General features: G+C 36.1%; 1 protein-coding gene across 9 annotated transcripts in view; it reads left to right on the top strand.

The window, feature by feature from the left end:
- The window catches only part of RALGAPA1 (Ral GTPase activating protein catalytic alpha subunit 1), a 118,746-nt gene that overhangs the window by 83,654 nt on the left and 20,841 nt on the right, over positions 1–14,251 (top strand). For 8 of the 9 annotated variants that reach the window (XM_021403348.1, XM_021403356.1, XM_021403352.1 and 5 more), the window contains 2 exons: positions 4,406–4,564; positions 5,804–5,931. In XM_021403348.1, coding sequence (XP_021259023.1) covers positions 4,406–4,564; positions 5,804–5,931 — 287 coding nt within the window. Of the gene's footprint in view, positions 1–4,403; positions 4,565–5,803; positions 5,932–14,251 lie in introns of those variants that run through there. The other variant, XM_021403353.1, reaches the window with a different exon arrangement.

The following is a 14,251-nucleotide window of genomic DNA, read 5'->3' as shown; positions in this document are numbered from 1 at the left end:
GATGGATTCTCCTGTTTGCTGTGCTTGCAGGAGAGCTTTGTGCTGGAGCCGTGCTCAGTTTCAGGGTCATTGCAAAGGGAACTGAAAAATGAAGAAAAACTGAAATTCTTCCTAAAAAGTTCATGCAAAACCTAGCAGACAATCAAAGGCTTTTTGAGACAATTCCAGGTACCCAGGTTTTTGAGATCTCTTCCATGAATCAAGTGCGTTCATCAGGCAGGTTATAACCATTCAAAGTTTCTTGTAAGCATTGCTTACTGACCATGATGAGGTCATGTTAAAGAAGCAGTAAGGAGCCCTTTTTTAGGATCAGAACTCTTTTTGATCTGCTCCTGAAAAGTGAATAGAATTACTTATCCAAAATTTAATTCTTCTCCAACCATAAAGATAAAATAAGCAACACCCAGTCTTTTATAGTTTATAGAATCATAGAATGGCCTGGGTTGAAAAGGACCTCAAAAGATCATCTAGTTTCAAACCCCGTGCTGAGTGCAGAGTCACCAACCACTAGACCAGGCTGCCCAGAGCCATGTCCAGCCTTGCCTTGAATGCCTCCAGGGATGGGGCATCCACAACCTTTCTGGACAACCTGTTCCAGTGCGTCACCACCCTCTGAGTGAAAAACTTCATTCTAATATCTAACCTAAATCTCCCCTGTCTCAGGGGAATACCATTCCCCCTGTCGTATCACTATCCACCCTCATAAACAATTGTTCCCCCTCCTGTTTATATGCTCCCTTCAAGAATTGGAAGGCCACAGTGAGGTTTCCCTGGAGCCTTCTCTTCTCCAAGCTAAACAAGCCCAGTTCCCACAACCCTTCTTCATAGGAGAAGTGCTCCAGCCCTCTGATCATCTTGGTGGCCCTCCTCTGAACTTGTTCCAAGAGCTCTGTGTCTTTCTTGTACTGAGGGCCCCAGGCCTGGACGCAGTACTCCAGATGGGGCCTCACAAGAGCTGAGTAGAGGGGGACAATCACCTTCGTCTCCCTGCTGGCCACTTCTCTTCTAATGCAGCCAGAACATAGTTGGCCTTCCAGGCTGCCAGCACACACTGCTGGCTCATGGCCAGCTTCTTGTCCACCAGGACCCCCAAGTCTTTCTCTGTAGGGCTGCTCTCAAGGAGATCTTCCCCTAGTTTGTATGAATACCTGGGATTTCCCCAGCCCAAGTGTAGCACCTTGCATTTGGCCTTGTTGAACCTCATTAGCTTCTCATGGACCCACTTCTGTCCTGGTCCCTCTGGATGGCTTCCGATGTATTGACCACCACTCTGCTTGGTGTCATCTGCAAACTTGCTGAGGGTGCACTCGATTCCATCATCTGTGTCATTGATGAAGATGTTGAAGAGCACCGGTCCCAAGACTGAGCCTTGGGGGACACCACTCATGACCGGCCTCCACCCTGACACAGAACCATTTATCACAACCCTTTGGCTGCAACCAGCCAACCAGTTCTTAATCCACCTTCAAATCCATACCTCTCCAATTTAGAGAGAAGGATGTGGTGAGGGACCATGTCAAAGGCTTTGGAGAAGTTCAGGTAGGTGACATCTGTAATAGTTTTATATTCTCTTGTTGCTCTTCTTCCTCCTGTGATGAGCACAAAGCACTGATCATAGTTTGGATTTGAGTACAAACCAGCACACACAGTTAACACCATCATTTACCTACTTGCACCATCTAAGCTTGACTCAATGCATTGTGTATCACAGAGATGCTGTTCTGCACTTGAACTAAGTCTTTGTCAAATAGCTTTTGAGAGTACTCATGAGATGAAGGACAGCTGACAGAACTTGGACCTCAGTGAAATCATACAATTCATTGTTCTTTTCTTCTGAATAAATTAGCTTTTTTAGCCTGGAATGTATCCTCACACTTCTATGGGGGTAATAAAGCACACTTCCAAAATGGAAGGAAAAATCACCGATTGCTTCAGTACACTTGGCATCCTTATTTATGTGCTCTTTGTCAGTAGTCCTTGTGAAATAACTGCACAATAGACTTTTATCACACTCCAAAATCTATGCAAGTATACATCAGTAGCGATGCTCCATCTCAGTAGCTATCCCAAAAATGCAAGAATTGGTGTAATGTCTGCTTAGCTGTAGATACTTGTTAAACAGGGGCAACCTTTGGTAAATGAAATTCAGGGACACTCGGAAACCATACTATCTAAATTCAATATGTTTAGGATTTTAAAGCTGTTTATCTGGCATGTAGTTTGTCTCTATCCATTGTTTGAAATCTAACAGTGCAAGTTTATTGTCTTTGAGTCCAAAGATGATAAGTAAAGTTGTTGTCTAATTAATAGTTCAATATTGCTGTATTAAGAGTGGTACTGTGCAGTGATGAGTGTATCAGTGGTGGGTGTTCTGCTTTTTGGCAGTCAGATCAGTAAAGGTGCGCCAGATGACTGACCATAACTCAGTCTAGGATCACTCTCTTTTGTTCATATTCCACAAGATTTCCTATCTGAGCCTCTTACTTTCTCTTTGATAAGGCCGTCTCATCCTTCCTGAACTTTTCACCTGCTTCTGAGTGTGGGCCTGACAGTTTCACATGCCTTTATGTCACTGTCATATTCTGATGGATAATTTGACTGTCACTTCACCTCAGAAGGTAGAAGAAATTTAAGCCCTCCAAACAGTTCCACAGTTAGTTGTTTTTTACAACATGTCATTGTAAACATGTCATCCAGCGTTTCTGCAGCTGGTGTTCTTGTGTTCCACATCAGTCATTCAGGTTGCTGCCTGGTTTTGTTCTCATCTAGTCAAATAAAACTCAACATCCTGAATGCTGTTATAACCAATTCTTCTCTTGGTCTAGGTTTACGCTTGGCACAATAGCATCTAAGTGTTGTTCAAAATAACTTAGCCATCTGCAAAAGAGGCAAGAATAGCTCACTTCAAAGGAACTGCACTCATTGTTCGTTGGATGTATGTATGATCTGGTCCAGGCAAAACAAATGGTTTGCTGAGTGTCACAGGATGTGTGGCACTGATGCCATCTGTCCTTTGCCCAGTCCGAAACTGAATAAGAGGCTTTTATTGTAGAAATACAACACTAGTTTTTGGTCTGATACAATTCAAAGCCAGCAGAGAAGAACAGAAGCATGTTTTTTTCTTTTTTTCTTTTTTGGTTTGTTTTTGTAAAGACTACTACTGATGACCAATGTAAGCCTTCAGATAAGACAAAAATAGTGTTCCAGGAGACTTTATAATATAAACAACCAAATACTTGAAATGATATTTCTCTGGTGACTTTGTATATGTTTTCCTTTTATTTAAAGTGCAGTTATATTATAAAAAATGAATACAGAAAGTTGTTGCCTTTTTATACAAAAGAACAACTTGGAAGTGCTCAGATTTGTATCAGCATGTTACCTGTTAACAGTGGTTCACAGTGCTGTCTTTTGAATAACATCAAGGCAATTGACTGACAAACTCAAGTTGGCCAAAGCTGTGCAAACAAACTGAAAACTGTGGATAAAGAAAATTGTCAGCTATATCTGGTGATGCACAGGGAGAAAAAAATGAGGTTCCTGCTTGAATTTTCAAAGATGGCCTGCAGTGGAAGGAAACTTTATCTTAAAGAGTCTGAATTTATTTGATCATTATACAGAAAGCCTCACTCCATAATATTAACAGATGTTTATTAAATGGTATTGTTCTGCTGAAATTGCATTTTGAAGCTTGAGTGCAGGTAATTCCAAGGCATTCAGTATTTTCCTTAGTCTGGTTATATGATTACAGGTGATGGTATTTAACTGATTTTGAGAATCCCATTCAGCCATTCTGAGCAAGTATTCGAGTAATTTTTCAAGCACTATTTTTGTTTGTTAGAAGATGGTTACTTTTAGAAGGGTGTGCAGGTTTCATGGGAAATTAACATATAGTTTAGTTGATCTAGGGGTATGAAAAATGTAGTAGCTCCTCCTTTAAAATGATTTGTGTTTGTGGTGGCCAGTTTAGAATTTGGTTAGAGTGACAAGGTTAAAAGACTGCTCACATGGATGTCTTTTAAACAGATGTTTATCTATGTATTTTTAAAATTCATAAGGAATTTAGTAGTTTACTGCCTGTCAGTGATGGCAATCTTGAAACCATTTTGGCAAATCAGATTGAATAACTTGGCATTCTTGAGATAATATCAACAAAATTTTAGCTTTTAGTAGTCTGTAGACATGACTGTTAATTTAAATAGTAATTGGCAACAATGTATAAAAATCTATAGCAAAAACCAATACTGTGACTGAAAATGTGAGAGAACTGTAGTGTAATTTGATTATTTTATTCCCCTTTATTTCTTTTTAGCGTCTTTTTTCCTACTGAAATAAGAGCATTTAGTATAGCTGCATGGATACAGAACATATTTAAACTGATGCTCTTTTATTTCTGCTTTTCCAGCTAAGACATTTGGGAAATGATGAAGTACACATTGTTTGGTCAGAGCATACTCGAGATTATAGAAGAGGAATAATTCCAACAGAATTTGGTGATGTTCTTATTGTTATCTATCCCATGAAAAACCATATGTTCAGTATCCAGATCATGAAGAAGCCTGAGGTAAGGCAGGTGGCGGGTTATGTGTTTCTTTCATGTGTTTATCATGAAATGAGTTCTGTTTTGAATGTGAGGCTTTGGTGTAATAAATTGATTCAACAAGGTGGTCTGTCTTCAGTGTTGACAATTGCAGTGGTAGGAGGAAGTGGGAGAACTCAGTTAGAACAATGCATAGCAAAACAACTAACTTGAACCTGCAGAGGCCTGATCCTATCAAGCAAATCTTCTAGCATCATAAACTGCAAAGAAAGCTCCAATATTCTGCTTGATTATTTAAATTGAAGATAATCTTTGAAATTTTCTGTTGATTGACATGTGATTGGGGCTGTTAAATCATAGCCTGCTTGAACTTTTCCATCCCTGTCATATTCCTCTTTCTTCTCAAAGCCAATTTTCATCTTCTCCTGGGCTCCACATAGGAACTTGAAAATTAATTCAGCAAAGCAAAGACCATTCAACTCTTAGGCATATGAACACACATCCTTTCTAATGTCTGTTCATCAAATGTCTGGGCTGTCAGCGGTTTAAGATAGTGAATGCTGACTGAGTAAAAATCATCATGAATGTTTGTACTGCAAAATTTCTCTCTATGAAGTCACTCGCCAGAAGTTTCTGTGCTTCAAGTATTAAAAGTCTTTCTTAAAAGTGCTAAAATTAATAACTGAGGTATAACAGAAGTAGGAATATAGGAATTCATTTATGTGATAATTACCTCTGGTGATAAGTATGAAATGATAGCCAGTACATGGTCTTGTTATTACAAGGTTACTTGTATTTGAATTAATAAGTGTATTGTTTTCCTTACTAGCTTAAGTACGACGTATTACATTATGGGGGACAGGAAAGGGCTTGAATGTTAAAAAGGAAAAAGAAGACTGCTCTTGCTTACTTTTGCCTACAACATTGTCACCTGGCCTTGCAACCTCATGAACGTCATATGCATGACTATTCTTTGGATTTTGGCAGCAAATTTTGAAAATAAGCTTTGATGAGACATAGTATTAAAATGGTTGCTTAATTTTCTTCAAATACTGTGTTATCTGTTACCAAGGATATCAAGCAGTTATATGGCTGTATATTTCCCCAAGAGAAAAGGTCTGTCGTGGAGCACAATAACTGGTTTGATTATCTAACAATGAGGAGAAAAAAATTATACACTTGGGCACTCTATTGTTACTGTTGATTGCTAATTGTTACAGCTTACATATTGGTTTATGTTGAATTTCTTAATTTTTTATTCAGGTTCCATTTTTTGGTCCACTCTTTGATGGTGCTATTGTGAATGGAAAAATTCTTCCTATTATGGTTCGCGCAACAGCTATAAATGCAAGCCGTGCATTGAAATCATTAATCCCTTTATACCAAAACTTGTATCCTTTCACACAAGTGGTTCCCAAGGCATATACATTCCCCTGCAGTTCTATGGCTATGATCTTTGTGTTTTGTGTCATCTTACATTTTTGTCAGATTTAGGGAAAATGTTTTCAATTTATTATGTGTCACTGCCTTAAAAAGCATAGCAAAGCACTGACATAAAGACCAACTTTTTTAATTAAGCAAAGAACAGATTCAGCACTATAAAGGCATTTGTTTCTGATGTTTTATAACATGGTGTAAGTTCTTATCACTTTGTCTTAAACAATTATTGTAATGACCATTTTGTGGGTAGCCTTCCTAAAGCAGCAATGTTACTGATCTTTGTTACTGATCAGTGTTACTGATCTTTTTCTACTTAAAGATATTAAGTATTTCCCCAGTATTAAAATTACTTATCTTTATTTTCTAGTTTGAAGAAGGATGCCAATGCTGCTTTCCTTCAAAATGAGAAATTAGTTCATTTTACTCCTGGGGATTTTGTTGTTCAGCCCAGAATACAATGTTGTTAAATGAAGTTAATGTCTTTGTAAAGACATCAGAAAAGGTTATCTCATTTTCTGGTAGAAACTGAAACTGTAGTATTTTGAAAAGGCTTCTCTATGGAGAATAGATTTACCAATCAGAAATTAAAAAAACGTAAAGTAAGTCAATCTCTTCTGCTTCTCCCCATCTTAGGACTGAGTTCTGTTCTGTTCTATACCTGTTACTTAAATCAACAAGAATGTACTATTTTTTGTTTTCATAAATTGAAAGGTAAGCTTAAATTTTGATCCAAAAGAAATTCTGTGCCTAATTTCTACCCAAACTGTATATATTTGTATTTTTCATGTGATACATTGTTGCTGCAACACTATTTTTTTAAGGCTGACTGCTAATACTAATGGAGTTTTGGATTTGTTCTCCCTTTAGATATGACGAAGTGGATTTAAAGATGAGTGATGTATGGTGTTTGGTGTGATCACAGTAAATGACGTTTGTGCCATTTCTGTAGATGACGGATGTTGATTCATGGTATTTTTATGCTCAGAAAGGTCCGATCTTTTTGTCATTACTCAAGTGGCTTAATCAAAGAATTTAAAATGTATTATCATCATTATACCGTGAAAAGTGATGGCTTATAGCACTATATTGATGTATAGTGATGAGCAATTGGAAAAAAATTTACTTTGAAATAGCACTTTCAGTGCTGAAAAATACATCTACAAAAAGATCTGTGTTTCAGATTTCTTACTGAATACACAAGTTTTTATAAATTCCTCAGACATAGCTTGCCAACTCAGTGTCTAGGAATTGGCCAGGTCCTTGGAGCTGTTTATTATATGTTCACTTATAATTTGGTTCTCATTACATTTTTTATACTTTTATCAATTCTCTACATGTCGTGTATGACATTGCTTCCATAAAAGTGTTGATATATGTCCCTTAATATGGTTATTGTGGTAACTGTGGAAAGCATTACCTGTATTTAATATTAGATAGTGTTGGTTGGTGGGTTTGTGCCCCTTAATACGTTCAGCGTGATAACTGTGAAAAACATTAACTAGCTATAATATTAGATAGTATTAGTTTGTAGCTTATGTACCATAACTTGGTAAGCTTACTAAGCATCATTTGATTGGGCACTGATTTGTTAAGTAGACGTTAGAGTTGCTTTTCTACCTGACTTGGAATAGCTTGTACTTAGTGCTTTGTACAGTAAAAATTTGTACATCAAAAATTAATCTGGTGCATGAGGACTTCTTTAAAAGCTGTTGACTTGGAGAGACATTAGAAAAAAATTCTGCTAATTTCTCTGGCCCGACAGGAGTCAATTGATTCAATAGGCAACAGAAAATAAACAAATAAACTTCAAAATTTGGCCATCTTCTCTATGGCTCGAAAACGCTTTAAGAAAAATGTCAATGCTTTAGGTGTTCCACCCATTATGACATTTGAGGTCAAGAAAGATTTTCTCTCAGATAAGAATGGCAAGGATCAGCAGGAGTTTTCTGTAACACAGACGTGATCTCTTAACTAGGAATATTTCAAAATTGAATCCAGTTTGGTTTTGCAATAGAAGGGAATTGAAGATGTTGAGGATTGTCTTTGGTGTCTCCCACTCTTTTCCTCCGGCATATTTTAGCTATGGCTCTACCAGCTTTCAAGTTTCTTGTGAACTGAAGGAGGTGGAGACATGAAGATTTTATGGTCTGTGGTTAAATAGCGTTTGTGGAGACCTCTCTAGACTTAATGACTCTTGTGGAAGACAGAACTTACTGAGCAAATAAAAAGAGAGCTCACAGTGGTGTAAATAATACTTCTGAAGAGGGGGGAAAATAGGAACAGAAAAGCCATTTTTCATAAGTGCACCAAAAACAGAAATCCATCTTGAAAACTGAAGCTGATAATCAAGGCCTTTCACATGTCCAGGAACACGATGGTGGCAGTGAACAAGACTTCTCAACTGATCTGCTTGAAATTAATTTTTATTTATCTATGATTGTCTAATATATTGGACCTGTGTTGTTAATTTTGTAGGAACTATGATGAAATTCAGTGTAATGTGTGTCTTTGGGGAACAATACTTGAGACCTTAGTTGAATACATTAAGAATTCAAACCCTACACTTACGTATTGACTCTCCTTTTATTAACATAGTAGACCATCAGAAACAGGAAATTTCAAAACCAGTACCAGTGTATGGATATCTCTGTTCCTGCGAGGCTGTAGTTCATTTCACTGTGCTGTAGAATACTTGGTGGACATTTTTTGTCTCTTTGTGGAGTTGATATGTAGATCTGTGCTTATGTATGCTCAAGGAATATTTACAACGTTGTGTTGTAGATCTTTGTAGTGAAAACGGGTCATGGTAAACTCTTGATTAAACTAGTTGTGTGTTTTGTTTAGAAAACATATAGCATGTGAAGAAAGTGGCACTGAAAGGGGCCCTCCTACTTCCAAGGAGGGTTTATCTGTCCTTTGAGTTGGTGCTTTTTGTAAATGTAGACCTGACTGAAAAAAAAATCAGCTGTCATTTGTAATCAGCAGGGATATTCATTCCTCTTCATGTAACCTGATTGCAACTTTTCCTTTATTGCTCTAGACTGTTAATCATGAAGTGGCAATGGGTAGTACGTGTGAATAGTGTAATAATGGTTGCATGGATACAGGAAATTCTGCTCATCTCCCTTTTATAGTCTGCTCCAACTTTGAGAATGCATTGTGTGATCTGAAGTATCTTCCTGACACTGAAATACCCTATCATTCACTTTCCTGTTTCTGATGTTATTTTGACACTTCTGATAGCAAACTTAAATAGCTTAAAATATTTGATTTTGTTAATGATTTTTAAAGGTTTAATCTGCTCTGTTTTTATTCTTTGCTTAGAATAGAATAGAACAATGTTTCAGTATTGTAGTATTTTAAGATTTAAAATTTACTTGATATATCAGCAGCCATCACACAGGCATGGCAGGTGTCCTGCTTGGACTTGATGCTTGCCATTTTCATTGTTCTAGTGGTGTGAAGAGAGAATTTCCATTATGGATTGAGCTTCTGGAGGTGTTCAAGAGACATTTAGATATAGTGTTGAGAGACATGGTTTAGTGGGGTTATTGGTGGTAGGTGGATGGTTGGAATGGATGATCTTGTAGGTCTTTTCCAACCTAGCTAATTCTATGATTCTATGATTCTTTGTTAATTTGAGGAATTTGCTTTAGTTTTGCCTTCAAGAATTCTTCAACCCCTCACTGTCTTTCAGTGGTCTTATTTTTGTGTAACAGTACCCCTTCACCAATAAGCAGCATGTATACATACAGTAACAGATGACACACTCAAAATACTTACATTGTCTTGCTAATGAAAAAGCGATACCTCCTTTTCCATCTGTGTGTTTCTTCTCAATGCGTTTGTCATTGCATTAAGAAGTGCATGCATATCTCCTGAGTACACACCAACTGCGTGTATGCTAGGAATACTGCAAAGACTTATAAATGCAGGTATAGTAATGGTACCAGATGTTGAGAACAACCATTCTCACTATAATGTAGAATAAGAAGGCCATTATTTAGGGGATAATTGAATATTTTTTATTTACTGATTTCTATGAAAATTTCTGATAAGATTTTTTTTTTAATTAATGGCTTCAATAATCAAGGTCTAATCACTCATGACATACAGTGAGCAAAGAGTATGTTTCACATTTTCTGGCCATATTTAATTAAGCATATATTTAACTTACTTTTTCACAGTAGTATTTGTGAAGGTTTTGGAGGTTTTCTACTAATACAGAAACTGAGATATTGAAGCTAGAAGGCACTTTCTTTGGCCAGTATTTTGGTATACTTTGTAGATATTACTTAATATACTTTACAACAAATAATTGAAGATTTCAGGATTTCAGTGAATATTTATCCCACCCTTGAGTCATACTACTGAAGCCTTGTTTGATATAAGTTCAAATAAGAGTCACAGATGAGTTCATCACATGACCCTTGCTGTCTCTTCCAGGAGAAAATAGAGTTATTTCTAGAATCTATTTTTCTGCTTAGCAGTGGAATTTTTTTCAAGTTCAAACAAGAATCACAAGAAAAAGAAAATTATATTCAGTATTTCCTTTATTTTGACATGCTCAGTTTTTCAATTTTCCCAAGTTCTAGTTCTGCTGACAATTCTTTTGATCTTCTTAATTGAAATGTAGTTAATTAGATGCATGCATACAACAGTAAAATGAGAAATACTGAGGATTTCCCAGGAATTTATAAATATCAGATTGTTTTAGTAGACTGTTCGGTTATTTCAATTTCAAGGAATAGGATAACAGTTTCTCTTTGCATTCTAAGACTTAGATATAAGAGGAACGTTTGTCGCTATATAAAGTCATACATATGTGCTTGTGTGTGTGCCAATTTGTAGATATGTAATGACAGTAAGTTTTTTATGTCATCTTTATAGATTTTTTTCCCTGAGCTAATGCATCTAATTAATGTTTTTTCTTTTGATGCCACAAACATATTTGAAGAAGAAGAGACTGTTGTAAGAAAAATGCCAGAAGAAATACCCACAGGACTTGGTTTCTTGTAAACCATGGGTAGTGAAAGTACTCAGAATGGCGAACAACTAATGAAGAAAATGCAAAATGAGCAGTTCATAAGTAAATGCTGTGTTTAAGAATGTTCATATTCAAGATTAGTGCTGTAGTATGTTACACTGAAAACTGATGCAATTTGAATCTCTCCCATAAAGGAACTGTATGTATTATGGCAATGTAATTAGAACCACACAAAGTAACTTTTGCATGGGTAATAAAATCACATTGAAGTTTTCCCTGTCAAAAAAGGGCCGAATGAAAAACCAGTGAAGATTCCAAAGCATAAGTTATTTATGTTCATTAAGTAAGTATCGTTAGAATCCTATTGTAGGGATACCTTACCTGACTATATATATAATGTTGCACAGTAAATGAGGCAAGTATTGATTGACATATGCTGCTTAAATCGATCACCTTGACAGCCAGAATTACAGTAATCTGTCAGTGTTAATGACTCTCTTTCAAGCTTTGATACCTCTCCTTCATTCATCTTGTCTTGCCTCTCTTCTATTTGATGTGCATTTTCTTACAACCTCTGGTTTTGTCAGGATAGGTACTTTTGTAGTGTTTTTTATCCCCTGAGTCCAATTTATTGGCCTGATCGTGTAATTAGACTTAAAATGCAACACCAGGGAGCAAAAGTGTTCCGAGTAACAATTGGACCTCAGGGGTAGTGTGAGCCTGTTCTCAGCCATCATTTATTAGTTACCTGTTGAAAGAATAGGACTGTTTTGCTATGAATAATTCCAAAGCATCACTTTAAATGCCTTTGATTTTAGCCACTAGAGACAACTGATTGAACCAGCATTTGTGATAGGTTTTTAAACTCTTGCCTTAGTTTTTGTCATACAGACACTTCAAGTAACTGCTGGAGTAATATTTGCAGATGCGTGTACAAAGCTGCTGTTTCTACTGCATTTTCATGTAGACACATCATTTCAGTTGTTTTTCTTCATTGCTCCTTTTCTTCTGAATAATGCATTTTTAATACTAGGAGCGAATTGAAATTGAAAGCTTGAGAGCACTGCTTCTGTGTTGCAGTGTAGTGTATTTTCATGCATAGAGTCTGTGATTTTTTTGTGTGTGCAAATCATACTATGCTTTTCTTTAACAGCAGTTCTGGATTCGTATCTCTTCAGGTAAACATATTTTCTTCAGTAATTTTACTGCTTCTAGTCCCACAGAACCTCCTTTCTCTATCCCAGTAGCTCTTCTGTCTCTTCCTCTTCTTATGGGCTGTTGGCAGAACCTAGCTAGGATACTGGCTGTTAAGAGTTTAACTTAGCATGTTAAAGAGCTGTAGCACAAGCACTTGGGTTTAAGGGTAAATACTGTTGTTGTCATCACATCAAGATATCGTAATCTGGTTTTGAATTAGTAGCATCTTTATTTATTATTTATTCTTCCTGAATGAACTGCATGAGACTCTCTTGAAAGTAGTAAAAGAGCAAAATATGTTCTTCTAATAATTGTATAGAGTGTTCTGTTGATGGAGACTGTTTGAGGGGGATTCAGATATTTTTGTATTGTTCAGAAAAAATATATTCTAGGATTTTTTACATCTGCATTCTTTCATTAATTGAATTTAGCCATCTGAAGGGGCTGGGGAGGTCTAATGTTTTCTGTAATTAAAAAAAATTGTTTGATTTCTATATAAAATGTGAGTAGACTTATTCAGGTGGCATTATGATTTAGAGTAAAAGAATGTCAATGGGCTACTGTGAAAGGCAGTGAAGTGCTTTCTCAGCCTACTAGAACTTCTGAATTTAGATCTATCAGTACAGATGGCTCAAGGGAGGGAAGTTCTTTGTTACTGCGTCTCTTTAAGGTAGGAAATTTGGGGTATGTTGTAAATTGAAAATTAGTAGAGCAATCATTCTTTTGTCATAAAATACATTTTAAAGGCCTGCATATCCCTCTTTTAACAAAAAAAAAAAAAGCAGAAAAAAGAAGGCTTATATTCCTTAAACTGGAATAGAAAAATAAACTAGTTCAATCATATGCAGAGTAATTGCTTTGTGCATAACACAAAATGACAGGTTTTTTTTGTTAATACCTACTTAACCTTATTAATTAATTAAACATTTTGGCTAACAAAAACCCATTGTTAAAATGTTAAGACTCTTGCCCTCTTAAGGTGTTAAAATTCATACAGATTCCTTTGATAGCTCTCAGATGTCTGAGAATAAAAGGAGGGAAGATTAAACATTTTATTTCTGACATTTCTAGGATTTAAAGTAAGGAATTAAAAAAAAAAACTATTTAAAAATCCTGTTTTTATTTCGCAAAAGAGAGCATTGTTTGTTGATGTAATCCTTTTCTGCCCATAAATTCAGCCCTAATAACAGAGAAATGGCTTGAAAGTTTTGTACACTAAAACTCTGAAAGCTTTATCTATAAAAGAATAAGTATGTACCATTGTGTATGGTTGATTCTCTTGTTTAAATTGCTGAGTAATGTGGGAGATTATTTGTAACAAGCAAAACTGACAAATACTACTGTCTGTGAGATAGAATGTTTTAGGGTGAGTTTAATAAGATAGTGACAAACTGTTCCTACATTGTTCTACATATGATAATCAAGACAGTTGGAGCATAGTTCTATTGCCAGCAGAGGGATTAGATGTTGATATGTACCCAACAAAAAACAAGGAGATAATAGAAACAAGCTCATTGGTTGTCTTTGTTCTCTAACAAGTCTCTTGTCATTTACTGAGTAAAGGGTTTTATGTAATACCTGTGAATATGTGAAAATATCTAGCTGGAGTATACTCCAGGTAACCATATTCACTAACTAAAGAAGTCAAAATTACCAGGGAAAAAAAAAAAAAGGATGTGTGTTTATAATGTATCCTGGATGTGCCGCAGATTTAGTAGGGAAAACAAACAAAGAAAAAAACACAATAAACCACCATAAAGCAAGGATTAAAAGTTAGTATTACATTAATTGAAATTACCATATGGTAGTCCAAAGAACATGAGTCCTAATCCTGGCCCAACTAATCGAAGTAATCACAATATACTTTCTAGACATTAGAAAAAATAGTTTAATTGCTGATTTGCTGCACCTGAATAGATCTTTAGGGCAGAAATGTCTCTATTTCCTTCTGAATGCTTCTTGTTCTAAACATAGAAGAATGCAGGGTATTAGAAAATCTCTTTAATTTCTGCTTGCCAAACCGTAGTTACCATCCATCTGTTCTTGCCAATTGTGGAAAAAGGTCAGTTTTCAGCAAAGCCATGTAT

This window comes from Numida meleagris, chromosome 6, assembly GCF_002078875.1.
Source record: "Numida meleagris isolate 19003 breed g44 Domestic line chromosome 6, NumMel1.0, whole genome shotgun sequence".
NCBI lineage: Eukaryota > Metazoa > Chordata > Aves > Galliformes > Numididae > Numida > Numida meleagris.
The sequence above is the reverse complement of the archived record's forward strand: the minus strand, read 5'-3'. Positions and strand labels throughout refer to the sequence as shown.